Source organism: Macaca thibetana, chromosome 13, assembly GCF_024542745.1.
Source record: "Macaca thibetana thibetana isolate TM-01 chromosome 13, ASM2454274v1, whole genome shotgun sequence".
NCBI classification, from domain to species: domain Eukaryota; kingdom Metazoa; phylum Chordata; class Mammalia; order Primates; family Cercopithecidae; genus Macaca; species Macaca thibetana.
The window spans coordinates 60,180,374-60,201,257 of record NC_065590.1 but is presented as its reverse complement, the minus strand read 5'-3'; the positions used below and the strand labels follow the sequence as shown (position 1 = coordinate 60,201,257).

The window sequence follows — 20,884 nt, the reverse complement described above, 5'->3', positions numbered from 1 at the left end:
CTGCGCACGCGCGCTCCCTACCGCTCGCCCATTGGCGCCGCCGGGCCCCTCCCGCTGCGCGACGGCGGGCTGTGAGGAAGGCTCGCGTGAGTCCACGTGTAATGGGCCCGCACCCAGCACAGGCAGGACTGACGTAGTTCTTCTACCTGCTTTCCCGAGGGCGACACTCGGCTCCACTCCAGTTGGGCCGCTGGACGCCCTAGGGGCCCGGCAGGTTGCTAGGCAACCCCGGAAGCCCTCAGGGACGTAGTTCCACGTGCGACGTAGGATGGCGGATCCGGATGGGGCGGACTCCAAAGCCGGCTCCCAACTCCGCTCCGCCTCTGCTATACAGGGCCGTTGGTTCAGGTATCTTGGTTCGTCCTGCAGCAAGTTGGGAAGAAAGATAATAGGAATGCTAATTCCTTCCTAATGAAATGACCAGAACACGCTGGAGCCGGCCTTGGACGCTACGTTTCAAGATTGCCTGCTTCCAGCTTCTGCCAGCCCCACTGCACAAGTTGCGGCAGCTGCTGTACCTACCTGTTCGCTTCCACAGGAGTCCCAGCAAGACTATGCGACCCAGTTCAAATACCACTTTCCCTGTACCGTTCGTGAAGTCAGCAGCTTTTGTCATTCAAGAGAGGACAAATTACTTAAAAACAGACTCATGAACAAATAGGGAAACGAAAACATCATCCCTGTATAATCCTGCCCTTACACCTGTGCTCCTATACAAGATTAACATTCAGTGAGTATCTATTAACCTGATGGATAAATAGTGTAGGACGGTCGTTTCGTTTTTTTGTTTTGAGACGGAGTCTCGCTCTGTCCCAGGCTGGAGTGAAGTGGCGTAATCTTGGCTCACTGCAACCTCCGCCTCCCAGGTTCAAGCTATTCTCCTACCTCAGCCTCCCGAGTAGCTGGGATTACAGGCGCACGCCACCATGCCCGGCTAATTTTTGTATTTTTAGTAGAGACGGGGTTTCACTATGTTGGCTAGGCTGGTCTCGAACTGCTGACCTTTTGATCCTCCCGCCTCAGCCTCCCAAAGTGCTGGGATTACAGGCGTGAGCCACCGCGCCCGGCAGGACCGTGGTTTTTTTTAAAGCCCTTCTCCCATTTCTGTCCATAAAGGTGCATAATCGTTTTTCAGATGAGCCTGGGTCCGGACAGGAAAGACAAAGGAAGTGGCTAAGTAGTTAGATGCCTTGAAAGTTGGCTAACGCCACTGCCATTGACTGTCTCATACCTTTTCCCACCTTCATCTGAGATTGAAATCTGTCACCCCATCCCTGAGAAAAATCCCATAATCCCTAATGTTTTCTTCTTTTTTTAAAGAAAAGAATCTCCATGTTGCTCAGCTCGTCTCGAACTCCTGGGTTCAAGCAATTCTCCCACCACCTCCGCCTCCCAAAGTGCTGGGATTACAGGGGTGAGCCACCGCACCGGGACAAAGAATCCCTAAGTTTTGAGGAAACTCTATTAATTCAAGACCCATTCTTCTTTCCTTACTCTGAACTTTGGGTTAGTTTGATCTAGTTCCTTCTACCCTGCACCTGCCATTCATCCATCTCTTCATCCATTCATCCACCCCTCCTTTTGTTCATTTATTCATTAATTCAATAACATTTCTTGAATATCTTCTGTGTACTATGCACTCTACTAGGAGCTACTAGAGATATAAATAAGACAAATGAAGTGTCAAGAAGCTAGTGTCTGGTAGATGGATAAAGTGTCCTCATTCTAGCCATTGCTTTCATTTTTTTCCTATGGATGTTATCCTCTGTTATGTCTCTCTTAAATCGACAGTCACTCCCTCTCTACCAGATAATTCCCATCAACGTATAAACTTGCTCTATTTTCTCCCCCACCATACCACTGAAACTGCAATCTCCATGCAAATCTAGTGGTCTCTTTGATCTCTTGTTTTTATTTTACTTGCCCTCTCAACACTTTTATCAAAGCCAACCACTCTCACTTAGAAACACTTTCTTCTCTTGTTTTCTGACACCACACACTCTGGGTCCTCCTGCTACCTCTCTGGTTATCCTTTCTTGGGCTTCTTAATTGGCTTCTCAACCTATAAATATCAAAGTGTCCAGGGTTCTGTCCTGAGTCACCTTCTCTACCCTCTCTTCCTGTGTGAGTTTACCTAGTCCTATGCTTTAGATACCATTTATAAATAGATGACTCCAAAATATGTCTCTCTGACAGTGACCTCTGTGTGTAATTCCTAACTCCTGTAAAATAACTGCCTACTTGATGTCTCCATATGAATGTCAGACTGGCATCTCAAACGTAATGTGTCCCCCCAAAATCTTGATTTTTCACCCCCAAACCTGCACCTCTCTCAGTCTTGTCCATTTTAGTAAATGTCACTGCTACTCATTCTGTTGTTCAAGCTAAAATTCTATGAGCTATTCTTGATTTCTCTCATTCCTTTACCTTTAAATCCTTTAGCAAAGCCTGTTGATGCTATCAAAGTATATCCTGAGTCTTTGACTTCTTTCCACCTCCACTAAACCATTCTAGTCCAGTAGTAGATGATGCTGCCGGACTACTTGAGAGAGAGCTTCGTAACTGACCATCCTGCTTCCATTCTTGCCCCACTATGGTCCATGAGTGAGAAGCCACCTTTGATTAAGTCATTTTATAGTGGGTGTTCTGTAACTTGTAGCTGAACCCATTCCTAACAGGCAAATAATTTGGTACAGCAGCAGGATGCTAAAAACAAGATACTAAAATGTGGAATTGGCTAACTGGAGGTTAAGGTAGCCAGTGTTAAAAGACTCTATTTCAAACTGGAAAGTTGGTGACACTTGTAAGCAGTAGTGAAACTGTCACTTGCTGGACCTTGGATACAGACTACATGCCAACCAAAGCTATATTTTTGGAGAAATCTCAGGAGCAATGTGGAACATTAATGAGTATTGCCTTTTTTAGTAGCTTTCAGCAAACTCCTTCAAGAGAGGGGCAACTCTAGATTAGAAATAACTAATTTGAAAGCAGAGGTTAAAGAAAGTAAGGACTTGGTAAGAGAGGATCTCTTTACCTGCAGCCTACTATTTAAGTTGGCCGAGAGTCTCATAACTTGGAACCTTGCTGAAATACCCCATTTACTTTGTGTCCTCAGGTTGAAACTAGTACAAGTAGAGACAAAAAGGTAGCTTTATCAGGAGATAGGACGGCCATCCTAAGATACTAGAATGGCCTCTAGGAGGCATCTCTTTCCTCAGCTGTTTTGAATTGTCTCAAGACAATGTTTTACCTATGTAGGGGATTCTAGAGTGGATGAGAATAGGGGTGAGAATAAGATTTCAATTTACACCTTTTTAGTATTGCTTTGATTTTGTAAACTATGTATTACTTATTTGGAAAAATAAATAGAAAAATATTGCATAAAAACAATTTAAAGACTCTAGATAGGCCGGGCGAGGTGGCTCATGCCTGTAATCCCAGCACTTTGGGAGGCTGAGGCGGCAAATCACCTGAGGTCAGGAGTTCGAGACCAGCCTGGCCAACATGGTGAAACCCCGTCTCTACTAAAAATACAAAATTAGCTGGGTGTGGTGGCACATGCTTGTAATCCCAGATACTTGGGAGGCTGAAGCAGGAGAATTGCTTGAACCCAGGGGTCAGAGGTTGAGGTGAGCAGAGATTGCACCATTGCACTTCAGCCTGGGCAACAAGAGCTAAACTCTGTCTCTAAATAAATAAATAAGATTTTAGATAAGTTCTTTGTGATTACGATACATGAAATTGATCGGAAGTCTAACAAATGATTGAGGTAATCCTGTGTCCCTAAAATCTCAAGCCTGGTCAACAACAGTCTGTTGCTGTTCAGCCCTGTGGTAATCTCTGAACCCTGAAATTCTTTCCAACAGGGAGTAGGATGCAAAAGGTGTGCGTTCTGCACAACTAGAGGAAAAAACAAGGGTGCGGTTTCCAGATTCTCCAAATGAGAACTTAATACACTGCCACCAAAAAAACTGCAGTTTCTTTTGTTTAGAGAAAGGGTCTTGCTCTGTCACCCTTGCATTGCATGAGGGTGACCTCAATGGGTTACATGTTCTAGGCTCTGCTGTCAGCTGGGATGGGGCTTTGTATTTCTCTCTCCCTTATTCGTATTTCTGATAAGAGTGAACTGTGGTGTTAAAAGCTTGGAATGTTGGCATGTGTCGTGGTGTTCTGAATTCAGATATACTATAAACTGGGGTGGTGAAAATGATGGCCATCTGCATTTGATGACCTTGGTTCTTCCATCTCTGACTTTATCAAAGCACACATCACTCCTAATGAAAAGTCTGTGTTGATTTCTTCAAATTCATGTTAGGGGGAAGGTATATGTATTAATTATGTATACATTAATACACAATGTATGTATTAAGTCACATAAATTAGCATTCCTTAATATCCCTTTTGCCTGCCTCTCTTCTCTCATCATGTTGTTCTTGTTTGGGGTTTTTGACATTAGTTATTCTAGATAAACATTCTCTTCTTCAGTCTTACCCTTTTTTTGAGACGGAGTCTTGCTCAGTCACCCAGGCTGGAGTACAGTGGCATGATCTCGGCTCACTGTATTCTTTGCCTCCTGGGTTCAAGCAGTTCTCCTGCCTCAGCCTCCCAAGTAGCTGGGATTACGGGCAACCACAACCACACCCAGCTAATTTTTTGTATTTTTAGTAGAGATGGGGTTTCACCATGTTGGCCAGGCTGGTCTCGAACTCTGAACTCAGGCGATCCACCTGTCTCAGCCTCCCAAAGTGCTGAGATTACAGGCGTGAGCCACCATGCCTGGCCTTAGTCTTAGCCTTTAAAAAGAAAAAAAAATAGATACATTTATCAAAAATTTGATCACCCTGACATCCCATATCTCTTGAAGTTTCTCCTGAACTTGCCTATCTACTTGAACACCTCCTTCAAAGGCATTTTCATTGTGAATTTTGTGTGGCAAACTTCTGAGGTCTCCCCTGCCTGAGGATATCTGTATTACTCTCACATTAAAATGAAAATGTGGCTGTCTACAAAACTTCAGAGTTCTTTTCCTTCGGTACTTAAAGAAATATATGATCATAAGAAAAACTATATGATAATTTTAAAAAGGCATCTGACAAAATTTAATCCCTATTCATGATTTAAAAAAAAAAAAAAAAAACCTTTCAGCAAACTGGGAATAGAGGGATACTCTCTCAGCCTGACAGGGCACCTGTTAAAAACCCACAGTTAATATTCTTAGAGTGGAAGACTGAATGCTTTTCCCTTATATCAGAAACAAAGCAAGGATGTCCACCTTCAACACTATTGAAAGTGCTTTAGTATATTCATTATACTAGAGCTTTGAGCCATTAGAGAACAAGATGTAAAAGGCATACAGACTAAGAAGAAAAAGTAAAACTATCTTTATTCACAGATAATATGATCATGCACATAGAAAATCCTAAATAACGTAGAAAAAAGCTACTAGAGCTATTGATTTAGCAATGTCACAGGACACAATATACAATTAATGGTATTTCTATATATTAGCAATGAGCAAGTAGAAATGGAAATGCTTAAAATACCATTATAATAGCATCCCAGAACATGAAATACTCAGGGGCAAGTCTAATTTAGTTATTTGAAGGATACTTTCTCTTCATAGTCTAGTCATTCTCTTCTCTGAAGTTCTTATGCTCTAGTCCTGCAATAGTGTCTACTCTTGTCTCTTGTCAAAGCATAACTCAAAGACAATAGTTATCTTCATGCAAATGATATGCTCACTTTAAAGAAAATAGCCATTAAACTATATAAACAAAAAAAAGGATTTATAAGACAGCAATCCCCAACTTTTTGGCACCAGGGACCGGTTTCATGGAAGACAATTTTTCCATGGAAGTGGTAGGGAAGGGGACAGTGGTTTCAAGATGAAACTGTTCCACCTCAGATCATCAGGCATTGGTTAGATTCTCATAAGGAGTGTGCAACCTAGATCCCTCACATGCACACTTCACAGTAGGGTTTGCGTTCCTGTAAGAATCTCATGCTGCCACCGCTGATCTGACACTGACAGGAGGCAGAGCTCAAGCGGTAATGCCCGCTGGCCCACCCAGTGCTTACCTCCTGCTGTGCAGCCGACCCACACTAGTCAGTGGGTGAGGGCCCCTTTAAGAAATAAGAGAGAGAAATAACAATAAAAAACTAAAGACATTCTGGGAACAATAAGTTTTTGGGTTTTTTTGGTTTTATATTTGAGTGGAGGAAAGCTGATTAGCTGGCATCCAGCAAAGAGTCTAGTGTGTGAAGTGTGCCCTTGAGCAGGCTGGCCAGGGTCATCAAACAACAACTTTAGTTACTTACATAGATTCTGATGACCTGGAGATTTTAACCGTGGAGTATTGGTGCCAGGCTGATACTATAATGTTGCATTAGGCCTATACCATTTCCTCCTCAGAATTTCTCAGCAATTACTCATGGTGGATTATTTCCTTGAGCATTTTTATAATTTTTGATGAGTTCATTTTTAGTGGGGCTTTGTTTATGGGAGTCCTATGTGGCCTGGGTTAAGGCTGTGTTTCCTCAAAGAGATTTGATGTTAGCTTCTATCTGCCTGCTATACATTTTTAGTTATTTTTTTAACTTGTGGGTCCCTGGTTTATATAGGTAGTATTAGACTAAACTCCAGACCTGAGTGCGGGCAGAGTGTAATTATAAATGCTCAGGGGAAATTTTTATTTTTCCCAGTCAAGCGGCTAGGCCAAGACATACAGCTTTACTGTGTTTCTCTGTGCATCTCTGCAAGTTTTGTTTCTGGTTCATAGGTACTTCAATCCCTAAAGTTGTGAGAGGTAGAAACCACTCAGAGTTTCTCTCACTCAGCAACAAAAAACAAGGAAGACATCTCTACCAAAATGTGGGGAGAGGCGGGGGGCTCTTCCCACACTGGAGCAAGCACATCAATTCTGCAGCAGACACCAGCTGGGGGGCCTCCAATTCAATTCAGTTCTGATGCCATCTACCTAGAGATAGCCTCAGAAACCGCTGGGTGAGGGTTCAGTTTTATAAAACAGCCCCCTCCTTACCACCAGTCACAAGTCCAAGGCCCCTAAAACATCTGACCGAACAGCTTCTAGATGGGGTTCCCAAGACTCCCTCTTTATTACAGTTTATTACAAAGGCTATTTTAAAGAAAACAAATAAACAGCCAGATGAAGAGATACATTGGGTGAGGTCTGGAAGGGTCCTGAGCACAGGTGCTTCTGTCCCCATGGAGTTGGAATGCACCACCCTCCCAGCCCATGAATGTCTTCTCATTCATCTTCCTGTCAGCCTCCATGTGTTCAGCTCTCTGGAAGCTCTCCAAACCCTGTTCTTTTGGGGTTTTATGGAGGCTTTATTACATAGGGCACGATTGACTAAGCCATTAGTCATTGGTGATCAACTTAACCTTCAGCCCCTCTCTCCTCCCTGGGGGTTGGAGGTGGGGCTGAGAGTCCCAACCTTCTGATCACACCTTGGTCTTTCCAGTAAAGAGCTGCTGTTCTGAAGTTACCTGGGGTCTGCCAGCCATCAGTCAACCATTAGCTTACAAGAAGACATCACCGCGGAGTCTCTTAAGGATTGTAGGAGTTGTATGCTAGAAAACAGGGTCAAAGACCAAATATATATTTCACGATATCATAGAAGGTCTAGGCCTTGGAGAGTCCTAGTCATATATGAAAGTATCAGATCTGTCTCTTTACTCTTTTTAACCCCAAATTTCTTCTCTTGTTGCAGTCTCCATTAAAACTCAGAGTTGGCCAGGTGTGGTGGCTCATGCCTATAATCCTAACACCTTGGGAGGCCGAGACCGGAGAATCGCTTGAGTCCAGGAGTTTGAGACCAGCCTGCGCAACATAGGACAACCCTGTCTCTATAGAAAAACTTTTTTTTTTTGAGACAAAGTCTCACTCTTGTCCCCCAGGCTGGAGTGCAGTGGCGCGATCTTAGCTCACTGCAACCTCCGCCTCCTAGGTTCAAGCGATTCTCCTGCCTCAGCCTCCAGAGTAGCTGGGATTGCAGGTGCCTGCCACCGCGCCCGGCTAATTTTTTTTGTATTTTTAGTAGAGACAGGGTTTCACCTTGTTGGCCAGGCTGGCCTCAAACTCCTGACCTCAGGTGATCCACCCGCCTCAGCCTCCCAAAGTGCTGGGATTATAGGCATGAGCCACCACCCCCAGCCTATAGAAAATTTTTAGAAAAATAGCCAGGCGTGGTGGTGTGGGCCTGTAGTCCCAGCTACCCAGGAGGAAGAGATGAGAGGATCGCCTGGGCCCAGGAAGTCAAGGCTGCAGTGAGCTATGATCCTGCCACTGCACTCCAGCCTGGGTGACAGAATGAGATCCTGTCTCTTTAAAAAAAAAAAACCCAACTAAAGGAACCAAAAAAAACCCTCAAAGTCCCTGTAAACCAGTAAAACTGTAAACCCCCCAGGGAAGCTTTAGTATCAGTTCATCAACACTCTTCCCTTCTCTCCACTAAGTTAACTCCTTCTTAATTTTTTGAATATTGAGAATTTTCCCTACTTTCTTGTGAGCTTAGCTCTCCAATTAACTGAAAGCTTGGGTTTTACATTTGTGGAATATAATCATATTTGTGAAGAATTTATATTTTGTATGTGCGTATAATAATATTCTAAAGAAAAATTATAAAATATATTGAGCATGAGTGTTTTTAATAGAATATGAGAAGAAAACTTGAGGAAAACCTTGAATAAAAATATTCCATGTGATATTCATAAGAGTACCTTACTATTCATTGGATATTTTCTTTCTTTCTTTTTTTTTTTTTTCCTCAAGATAGGGTCTCACTCTGTCACCCTGGCTGGAGCGCAGTGGTATGATCTTAACGCACTGTGGCCTCAACCTCCTGGGCTCAAGCATTCCTCCTGCCTCAGGCCCTGGAATAGCTGGGACTACAGGCACACTGCTACCACGCCTGGCTAATTTTTGTATTTTTTGTAGAGACAAGGTTTCACCATGGTGGCCACGCTGGTCTCGAGCTCTGGGCTCAAGCAATCTGCCTTCCTTGGCCTCCCAAAGTCCTAGGATTATGAGCGTGAGCCACCATGCCACAGCCTTCATTAGAAATTTCAAGAGTACTCTTAGTTTTTGGTAAATCATATATTTGGCAAATGGGGTAGCTTGGATATTGAACTAACTAATCCTTCAACAAATTGGCCTTTAGGGATGTGGGCTGCTGCCATTCAGCTTTCAGTATTTTTCTATAATACAGATCTATTCATTGCACTGTACTTGTTATTTATTTATTTATTTATTTATTTAATTTATTTATTTCAGTGATGGGGGTTGTCTCGCTATGTTCCCCAGACTAGATTTGAATTTCTGGGCTTAAGCGATCTTCCCACCTCAGCGTCCTGAGTAGCTGGGACTACCAGCATGCACCACCATAGCCACTTGTGTTTTTTTTAACAATATGTTGAGCCGGGTGCAGTGGCTCATGCCTATAATACCAGCACTTTGGGAGGCTAAGGCAGGTGGATCACTTAAGGTCAGGAATTCGAGACTAGCCTGGCCAGTATGGTGAAACCCCATCTCTACTAAAAATACAAAAATTAGCCAGGCGTGGTGGCGGGCGCTTGTAATCCCAGCTACTTGGGAGGCTGAGGTGGGAGAATCTATTGAACCTGGGAGGTGGAGGTTGCAGTGAGCCAAGATCACACCACTGCACTCCAGCCTGGGCAACAAAGCGAGACTCTGGCTCAATCAATCAATCAATCAATCAATCAATCAAATGTTGATACATGCCTGGTCAGAATAAATTAACCTGACTGTATCAACTGACTCATTTGATGTGAAAAGGCAATTCACAAACCAGTTCCTAAGCTGACTTCTCCCCTGCCACCTCCCCCCAAAAAACCTATGTTTATTTTATATTTTTCCCTAAGCAACATTAATAATTGATTCTAGCTAGGGAAAGACCATGTTAACCCCCATTGAAAGGAATTAAAAGTCAATGGAAGATAAAAATAAAGTGGCTTTTGTGGATACAACCCATACTTCCTATGTGTTCAACATAGGAATCATGTGTTCCACAAGATTCCTTTTTGTTGTTGTTGAGACAAAGTCTCGCGCTTGTCCCCCAGGCTGGAGTGCAGTGGCGCGATCTCAGCTCACTGCAACCTCCGCCTCCCAGGTTCAAGCGGTTCTCCCACCTCACCCTACTGAGTAGCTGAGATTACAGGCACCTGCCACCATGCCTGGCTAATTCTTGTATTTTTGTATTTTAGTAGAGACAGGGTTTTGCCATGTTGGCCAGGCTGGTCTCGAACTCCTGACCTCAGGTGATCCACCCACCTCAACCTCCCAAAGTGCTGGGATTGCAGGCATGACTAGAAGTGTTTTTTAATTTCAAAATAAATGTGGCTTTTAAAGCTCCCTGCTCCCCTTACCCCCGGTGTAACTGCATTATACCAGTGAATAAACTTACATGATTTCAAACCTTGGACTTTTTTATTTTTTCTTTTGAAACAGAGTCTGACAACATTACCCAGGCTGGAGTGCAGTGGTGCAATCACAGCTCACTGCAGCCTCAACCTCTTGTGATCCCGAACTTGTAATCTTTCATTGATTCTGGAAAATTTTAGATATTATCTCTTCAACTACTGTCTTTGCTCATTCTTTCCTCTCCTCCTGTGACTTCAACTACATGCAAGTAAGACCTCACTGACTTCTCTGTTGGAGTGAGCCAAGATCGCACCACTGCACCCCAGCCTGGGGCAACAGAGTGAGACTCTGTCTCAAAAAAAAGAAAAAAACAAAAAAACAATTCTAGACTTTGTGCAGTGGCTTATGCATGTAATCCTAGCACTCTGTGAAGCTAAGGTAGGAAGACTGCTTGAGGCCCAGAGTTCTGAGACAGCCTGGTCAACAGAGCCAGACCCCATCTCTATAGGAAAAATTTAAAAACTACCTGGGTGTGGTGATACACAGCTGTAGTCCTAGCTACTTGGGAGGCTGAGGCAGGATTGCTTGAGCCCAGAAGTTTGGGGCTGCAGTGAGCTATGATAGCGCAGCTGCACTCCAGCCTGGGCGACAGAGCAAGACCCTGTCTCAAGATACATAAATAAATAAATAGCCCTTCTAAATAACACGTAGGTCAAATAAGATATCATAAAGGAAATGTAAAAAATTTTTGAACTGAATGTTAACAAAATTTCTGTGTATCAGTGCTTATGGGGTACAGCTAACACAGAAATGTATATCTTAAATGCATATATCTTAAAAATAAAGACTGAAAATGAGCTGAGATTGAATTGCAAAAAGCTAGAAAAATAAGATATGGGATACTATATTATTATTCACAAAGATTCACTGCCCATCTCTGGGCATTGGTATTAGGCTGAGTCATATTTCTTCCTCTGGTCAGTGGAATATGTACAGAAATGTTGTGTCACACCTAGACAGAAGTTTTAAGAATCAACATACGGTTCACCATATCATCTCTTTTCCTTCTGCCATAATAATTGTCAATGTTTTAGACAGTGGCTGCTTTGCTAGCTTGAGCCCCAGAGTGAAAATGTGGAGAAAAACTCAGCTAAGCTGGGTGGAATAGGTGGCATGAGTGAGAAATAAACTAAGTTGGTGAAAGCTATGAGATTTTGGGGGGAGTTTTTTTTTACTATGTACCCCAGCCTGGGGCAACAGAGTGAGACACTGTCTCAAAAAAAGAAAAAAACAAAACAAAAAAACGCTTCTAGGCTGGGTGCCTCTAGAACCTTTCCCTGCTATAAGTATAGAAGAAACTTGAATACAATAAGATAAATGAAAAAATAAAGATAACAAAATTAATGAAGTGGAAAGCAACATGTAATAGAGAGGATCGTTATAAACAAAAACTGGTTGTTTTTAAAAAAGTAATAAAATTTATAAATCCCTGGAAAATTATCAAGAAAAATTTTAAAAAGAGATAATGCACAAATAATACGAATGCCAGTAATGAAAATTCAAATAGCACTATAAATTCTACAAACATTTAAAAGATAATCAGCTTTTATAGTTAACTTCATGCCTAAAACGTAAAACGCTAGATGGAATGTATTCCTAGGGGGGGGAAAAAAAAAAACTTACCAAAAATTGACCAAAGAAGAAATGGAAATTTGAAGTCCTATAATTTTTATTTATTTATTTATTTTTGAGACGAATTCTTGCTCTTGTACCCCAGGCTGGAGTGCAATGGCGCGATCTCGGCTCACTGCAACCTCTGCCTCCCTAGTAGCTGGGATTACAGGCGCCTGCAACCACGTCCGGCTAATTTTTGTATATTTAGTAGAGACAGCGTTTCACCCTGTTGACCAGGCTGGTCTCGAACTACTGACCTCAGGTGATCCGCCCGCCTTGGCCTCCCAAAGTGCTGCGATTACAGGCGTGAGCCGCTGCACCTGGCCTGAAGTCCTATAATTTTAAAAGAAATCCAATCAGTATTTTTTAAACCTTCCCATAAATAGCTAAGTGGAAAAATAATGTGTTATACAAACTCTTTGGAGAAAAGAAAAAAATATATATATACTCTCCGATTCATTTACAAAGCTATCATAATTTTGATGACCAAAAGCCAATGAAGACAGTTCCAGATGAGAAAATTTAGCCGTATCTCATGAACATGGGTACTAAAATTCTAAACAAAACATTTTATTAGCAATTGAAATCAAACAGTATATAAAAAGGAAAATACATATTGATCAACGTGGTAGACAGAATAATGGCCCCCAAAGATGTTTATGTCCTAATCCCTGAAATCTATGAATTTTATTTATTTAGGAGTGCAGTGGTGCAATCATGGCTCACTGCAGCTTTCAGCTGCAGCTGGGATTATAGGCATATACCATCATGCCTAGCTAATTAAAAATAATTTCTTTTAAATAGAGACAGGGTCTGGCTATATTGCCCAGGCTAGTCTCGAACTCCTGGTCTCAAGCGATCCTCTCGCCTCAGCTTCTGAAAGTGCTGGTTTTACAGCCATGAGCCACTATGCCCAGACCGAATGTTATTTTACATGGCAAAAAGGACTTTGCAGAGTGATTAAATTGAGGACCTTGAGATGGGGAGATTATCTTGGATGATCTCCATGAGCCCCGTATAATCACAAGAGTCTTTCTAAGAAGGAAACAGGAGGGTCAGAGTCAGAGAGTAGAGGTGCCCTTGGAAGCAGAGGTTGGAGTGATGAGCTTTGAAGATGTAGAAAGGGGCTACCAGCCAAGGAATGCAGTTGGCCTCTAGAACTGATCTTCTCTATTCATGTTTCTAGAGGCCAACTGGTTCTTTGGGGTAAAAACAAACAAAAACAGAGAAAAAAAAATCAATAAAATTGTTAAATCCCTGACAAATTATCAGTAGTAGATTTGAGAAGAAATGCAGCTCTGCCAACTCCTTGATTTAGTTCATAAGACCCACTTTGAACTTCTGACCTCAGGAATTTTAAGATAATGAATACATGTTGTTTAAAGCCATTTAAATGTGTGCTAATTTGTTACAGAAGCAATAGGAAATTAATACAACTAAGTTGATTCCAGAAATGTGAGGATGGTTTAACCTTTGAAAATCAAAGTATTTCACCATGTTAATAGATCTAAGTGAGAAAATCATATGACAATCTCAGTAAGTGCAAAAAAGTATTCGTAAAATTCAATTTCAATCATGATGTTTTTTAAAAACCTTTACCAAACTAGGAATAGAAAAAACTTCCTAAATCTGAGAAAAGATATCAGAAAGCAATGTAGGGCTTCTGGGATTCTTTTTTTTGAGACAGAGTCTTGCTCTGTCACCCAGGCTGGAGTGCAGTGGCGGGGTCTCTACTCACTGCAACCTCTGCCTCCTGGGTTCCAGCAATTCCTGTGCCTCAGCCTCCCAAGTAGCTGGGATTACAGGTGCCCCCACCACACTTGGCTAATTTTTGTATCTTTGGTAGAGATGGGGTTTCACCATGTTGACCAGGCTGGTCTCAAACTCTTGACCTCATATGATCCTCGCACCTTGGCCTCCCAAAGTGCTGGGATTATAGGCATGAGCCATTGTGCCCAACCTGAAACCTTATTTATTGACCCTAGTTGATGGTTAATAAGAGTTTGCTGTATAATAATTACATGTATGCACTTTCCTTTGTGTTATTTTTTACAACAAAAATGTTTGTAAAAGAGAAGAAAAAGAGGAAGAAAAGAAAGAGAAAGACAGATTAATTTAGAAGCAGGTGGAGGCCAGGTGCAGTGGCTCAGGCCTATAGTCTCAGCATTTTGGGAGGCCGAGACGGGTGGATCAGTGAGGTTAGGCGTTGGAGACCAGTTTGGCCAACAAGGTGAAACCCCATCTCTGCTAAAAATACAAAAATTAGCCAAGCGTGGTGGTGCATGATTGTAGTCCCAGCTACTCAAGCAGCTGAGGCAGGAAGATCGCTTGAACCCGGGAGGCAGAGGTTGCAGTGAGCACAGATCGTGCCACTGCACTCCAGCCTGGGCAACAGAGTGAGACTCCATCTCAAAAAAAAAAAAAACAGATGGAGCAAAGCTGTGTTTTAAGGCTCAAAACCGCTGTAATCTCTGAGTGGCTAGACACTCAAGGCTAGCCTTAGGCATGGTGGGACATAAAACCAGACCAGCCAAGCTGCGCTGAAAAGGCTCTGAGCCCTTGCAGGTTGGGGTGGCTTCTTTCCCTCAGGATGGCAGTAGCTGGGCAGAGAACCAGCACTGGGCAAGATGGAGAAATCATGGGCTCCTGCTCTGGAGAGGGGCCCATTGTAGCAGTCTTGCAAAATGACACAGAAGCCACTAACGAGAAACAGGAGTCACCTGGGACCCTGAGGAACAGAAGGGACTGGGATGGTGGGAGGGAGGGCAGCGCGTGGAGAGATACTGGTATCTCAATCATGAAGTGAGTGGCTGGGGATAAAAAACACCCCAAAGCTCTTGTCTTCCAAGTGTGGGAAAATCTTCAACACTCTGAGATTCTAAAATTAATATAACATAATTACTGAGTGCCTACTATGTGCCAGCACAAAGAATTCATGATTTTGAAGCTTGCCTTTGTAGGACTTCATCTCTTAGCGTAATGATTACATGTAGTTTTTCAGGCAGCTGTCAAAGGAAAAGACCATATAGCGAGCTCCTGTCAGAGTTTTAATGTCAACATTCTGGGAGGGCTGGTTCAGTGTTGAAATTAAGTAAGACATAAGATAACATGGGCAAGATACGCTCTGAGCCAATGATCATGGTAATGAGTAAAAGTTGATTTCTGAATGTAAGGATCCTGGGCCATGCACATGACTACATAAAATTGGGAAGGCAGTTGTCATTGTGCTCTACATCACATATACTGATGATCTGAGTGGCTGAAATGACTGTTGATCATGAAGCAAATGTTTAATTCATATTTAAATTTAGGATTTCTAGGGTGACAGCAAGGTGAAGTGTCATAAAAGGCAGAGCACTGGTCAGAAATCTAGCATGTGCTGGGAACACAGGGCTCTGGGGGACCCCACATGGTAACTATGAAAGAAGAGGCCAGAGTAGAAGGTGGGAAGGACATCTCATTAGACTTGGTGCTCTACGTCTGATGGCTGGGGGCACTTTGTGACCTCCAGCCCAACTATTCACAGCCACTGTGGCAACTAGTATAAGAATGATTTGATGAAGGGGAGGAGAATGTCATAATAATCATCCAAAGTAAATTTTTAAGTCAGTACACAGGAAGAACAGAAACCATCTACACCCAGGGTACTGTTGACATTGACATGATATTACTATGCAGGAAACTCTTACCCAGGATGATAAAAGTTGTAAATAACTTCATTGTTTTTTGCAGAAGTTTTCAGAAGAAACCATTTAAATGAACTCGATGACTTTTGTTTTTGAGACAGTCTTGTTCTGTTGCTCAGGCTAGAGTGCAGTGGCACAATCTTAGCTCACTGTAACCTCTGCCTTCTGGGTTCAAGCGATTCTTGTGCATCAGCCACCTGAATTGCTGGTATTATAGATGCATGCCACCACACCCAGCTAATTTTTGTGTTTTTTGTAGAGATGGGGTTTTGCCATGTTGGCCAGGCTGGTCTTGAACTGGCTGATTTCGAACTCCTGACCTCAAGTGATCCAACCACCTTAACCTCCCAAATTGCTGAGATTACAGGCGTGAGCCACCTTTCCCGGCCTGTAACTTTTCAATAGATAGACTCAAACTGCTTTTTATTCTCTAAAACACTTTAAAAACCCTCCCCTCATAGGTTGCAGTGAGCCTGGATGACAGAGGGAGACTCCGTCTCAAAAACAAAAACAAAAAAACCCTCACTTCAAAACCATCACTTTGCCCTGTCCCAACAATCCCAATCCTGGAACAAGGTATGAAGACTACTGCTCTTTTTTTTGAGACTGAGTCTCACTCTGTCGCCAGGCTGGAGTGCAGTGGCACCATCTCGGCTCACTGTAACCTCTGCCTCCTTGGTTCAACCAATTCTCTTGCCTCAGCCTCCCGAGTAGCTGGAACTACAGGTGTGCACCACCATGTCCAGCTAATTTCTGTATTTTTAGTAGAGACAGGGTTTCACCATGTTGGTCAGGATGGTCTCAATCTCTTGACCTCATGATCTGCCTGCCTTGGCCTCCCAAAGTTCTGGGAGTACAGGCGTGAGCCACCATGCTTGGCCCTAAGACTACTGCTCTTTAAGGCCTTTGATTACTAGACCAACACCCCTGAGAAGCATTGGTCACTAGAAGGCTGAAGTATTGTCTCTGCTGGAAAAGAGCTGTGAAGTGGTCAGGCGTGTGTTCAGGAACAGCTCATTACAAATGTGAGCCATGACGACTGTTCCTCCCCACACTCCTTCATCCTGAGCCCAGAAGTTCATGGCTACAGTGAGCTATGATACTATTGTATCATGATCCTTGCCCAGTCCTAATCAAGTCCCGTCATTGGAAGAGCTGCTTTAAAATAAACTCCTTTCTTGCCACTGAGCTTAAGCAAAAAAATAAAAATAAAAAAATAAAACAGACCTCAACACTTTATAACTATTCCAACTTTGCTTTCCCTATTCCAGATATTGCTATGACTCTGTCAGGGTAGTGTTCTCCCTTCCTGCCATGAGAACAAGCTAAGCTTTGTGTTATCATAAAAATTGTCTTGATGGTATTTTTAGGAGCCAGCATTCAATTATTGAGGCCTGCAGTGATCCAACTGAGACCTCCTCAACACTGCAGTCCAAGACCCCTGACTCAGAAATAGGGTGATCCTCTGAGACTCTTAAGCTTCCTGCTTGGAGTTCTTTCAGACTGAAACAATGAGAGATGCAAGTCTTGCATTGGACCCAAGCTCCAATTTCTTTTTTTAATATTTCTCTTAGGTGTGATGGCTCACACCTATAATCCTAGAGACTAGGGAGGCCGAGGTGGGAGGATTGCTAGTGGCCAGGAGTTTTGAGACCAGCCTGGGCAACATAGCAAGATTCAGTCTCTAAAAAAATTAGAAAACATAGCTGGGGGTGGTGATGTGTGCCTGTAGTCCCAGCTACTTGGGAGGCTGAGACTGGAGGATGGCTTGAGCCCAGGAGTTGAAGGCTGCAGTGAGCTATAATTGCACCACAGCACTCCAGCCCAGGTGACAGAGCAAGACCCTGTCTCTAAAAACATAAAAAATAATAAGAAATAAATATATCTGCTTATTTAGCTTCCCAAATACTGAGCCTGTTTTCTCTTCTACCAATAAAGAACCCTTTGATTATCTGACCATATTTGAAAATATTTTCTCCTTGGTGGATATCTGCCTTATTACTAACAACGCTACTACTTGTCTGTGTTCATCCTTGTCATTTTTTTGTTGTGCATCTGTAAGAGGAAAGTTTTTAATGAAGAGGACAAGTGTAGGTCTCAGTAAGTCTGTCCCTTAGCTGGCCCAGGGACAAATTTTGTCTCTGATCAAAACTTTATGAGAACTTTTCTCAGACGTGTCTTATTTTGTCTTTAAGAGTTTGGTTCAGGACAATCTCACTGGACCCTCTGTCTGCTGGGAACTGTAAATTCATCAGGGTTACAGTTGGAAAAGGTCTAGCTATGAGGCTGGGGAGTCCTGAGCCACAGGATACACAAGCAACTGTCAGCTCACCATTCGCAGACTCTCATGGGTCTGTCTCAGTATCAACCTGTCTATGGCTTCCTCAGGCCAGACTTCTGCTTCTTGCATGTATTTATGCTGTCACCCAAATGTGTACACTTACTTGTCTAGATAGCGTCATCATTTCCCCAAAGATAATTTAGAATTGCAGTAGCCACTATGAGGAATTTCTGATATGAACAAAAGTATTCACTTTAGATTGCAAAGTGAACACAATTCTAAACATCCAATGGTCTTCATTTTTTTCATTAGCATGAGCAAGCATACAAAAGAAACAGGATTCCAAAATTCTTTTTTTTTTTTTTTTTGAGATAGGCTCTCTGTCACCCAGGCTGGAGTGCAGTGGCACGATCTCAGCTCACTGCAACCTCTGCCTCCTGGGCTCAAGCGATCCTCCCACCTCAGCCCCTCAAGTAGCTGGGACCACAGGCACCTGCCCACCATGCCAGGCTAATTTTTGTATTTTTTGTAGAGATGGGGTTTTGCCATATTGCCCAGGCTGGTCTTGAACTCCTGAGCTCAAGTGATCTGCCCACTTCGGCCTCCCAAAGTGCTAGGATTACAGGAGTGAGCCACCACACCCAGCCCCAAAAATTACTTCCTTAACAGATTTCTTGGCCAAAGTAAAATAAAAAGCTGAACTACTTAAAACTATCTTTTAGACCTCCCCTGCCCCAATATCACAGCTGAGACCTATTTCTTTTCCCCTACCCTATGCTCCTCCATCTCTGCCCTATTCTCTATCTCGGGCCCTTTCCTCTTGGCTGGCTAAATACCCCAAAGCTCACTTAACTTCAGAATAGAAAAAATAAATAAATAAATAAAACTCTATGGGGGATTTTAAGCCCTGTTTTCATTTTTAGCTGAAAGCCCTTGTACAAGGCCTAAATGGGACTTCGAATTGTTTTAGGAACATATAATCCAGAGCAGCCAGATTTATAGCAATTCATTTATATGCCAGTTGGAGCCTCAGATGCAAAACATTCGATGAAAAAGTCAGAATGGAAAACCCCCCAATGATTATTTCTTATTTATTTTGTAGAGACAGGGTCTCACTAGATTGCCCAGGCTGGTCTTGAACTCCTGGGCTCAAGTGATTTTCCCGCCTCCTTCTCCCAAAGTGTTAGCATTATAGGCATGAGCTGCCATGCCTGGCCCAATGGTGATTTCAAAGACCATGGATTGCATAGGAGGCTGAAGGGGTTTGGGGAAGCTGTGAATGTTAGTCAAGGTCTTTTGGAGGCTATCCTCAGTCTTCCCTGTGAAACCAAAATGTGCTCTAATTAATTCTTTGTCAAGAGAGAAGTCTGTTCAGCAGGTCATGGACTGAAGAAAAATACATATGTATATATGTAAAAGAGAGAAGTCTGATGGAGACTTCAGGGCTAGGTCCTTTACTATCTAGTGGCAGAATTCTGGAGTAGATCTTGAAGCGGATGTGATGGGATTCTTTTCTCTTTTTATGAATGGCCTTAAACCAGAAATAGGGGATTTATTATGCAAACAAAAACTAGAATGGGAAATAGCCCCATGGCCAGATCGCCAAAACCTCCTTGAACATTTTGAAAGAACCCTAGAATTAAGAAACTAAAAGCAAAAATCAAGTCACCGATGAAGGTGTTCAATTTCCCATTCTGCCTTTAAACCCATAAGGAAACATTTCTCTAAAACATAAAGGACAACTTACAAACTTGATGGATATAGGCACAAAATATCAATCTTAAACTTGATCACTATTATACCTTTTTTCCCTTAATATCAATACACTTCTTAGGTCATACGCCTATCTAATCATCCTCAACACAACTTCCCTAGGCCACAGCCTAAAACCGTGCCTCGGACCTTCAACTGAGGGGCATTCTCTTCTACTTTGTGACACTATAATAACTTAATAGAGAGGGATTCATTATGTGAATGGAGTTGCCACACGACATGCTCTCCTGAGGGTTTTTTCCTTCTAGTCCCTGAGGCCCTTCCTGTCCATAATAAGGTCATAGCCAATTTGGATATTGATTTATCAGTACTTTGGTGTGTAAATCAAACATTAAGTTGAAGCTCTCTTACAGTCAAAAAATTCTACTGGCCCTGTGTGGTGGGTGGTTCATACCTGCAATCAAAGCACTTTGTAGGCTGGGCGGGGTGGCTCATGCCTATAATTCCAGCATTTTGGGAGGCCAAGGCAGGCAGATCATGAGGTCAGGAGTTCGAGACCACCTGGCCAACATAGTGAAACCCTGTCTGTACTAAAAATACAAAAATTAGCTGAGCATAGTGGTGCACGCCTGTAGACCCAGCTACTCGGGAGGCTGAGGCAGGAGAATTGCTTGAACCTGGGAGGCAGAGGTTGTGGTGAGCTGAGATCGTGCCACTGCACTCCAGCCTGGGCAACAGAGCAAGAGTCCGTCTCAAAAAAAAAAAAGAAAAGCACTTTGGGAGGCCAGAGTGGGAGGACCGCTTGAGGCTGGGAGTTTAAGACCAGCCTGGGCAACACAGAAAGATCCCATCTCTACAAACAAAATAATAAATTAAAAATAATAGTAAAGGCCGGGCGCGGTGGCTCAAGCCTGTAATCCCAGCACTTTGGGAGGCCGTGACGGGCGGATCACTAGGTCAGGAGATTGAGACCATCCTGGCTAACACGGCGAAACCCCGTCTCTACTAAAAACACAAAAAAAAATTAGCCGGGCGAGGTGGCGGCGCCTGTGGTCCCAGCTACTCGGGAGGCTGAGGCAGGAGAATGGCGGGAACCCGGGAGGCGGAGCTTGCAGTGAGCTGAGATC

At 43.0% G+C, this 20,884-nt stretch overlaps 1 protein-coding gene across 1 annotated transcript in view; it reads left to right on the top strand.

Annotated features, from left to right (window-relative positions):
- Window positions 1–1,181: 1,181 nt before the first annotated feature.
- Window positions 1,182–20,884, top strand: part of TTC7A (tetratricopeptide repeat domain 7A) — a 156,971-nt gene continuing 137,268 nt past the window's right edge. Inside the window, exon 1 of the mRNA XM_050754727.1 lies at window positions 1,182–1,414. Within this exon, the coding sequence (XP_050610684.1) occupies window positions 1,333–1,414 (82 nt within the window). The 5' untranslated portion in view covers window positions 1,182–1,332. The remainder of the gene's footprint in view (window positions 1,415–20,884) is intronic.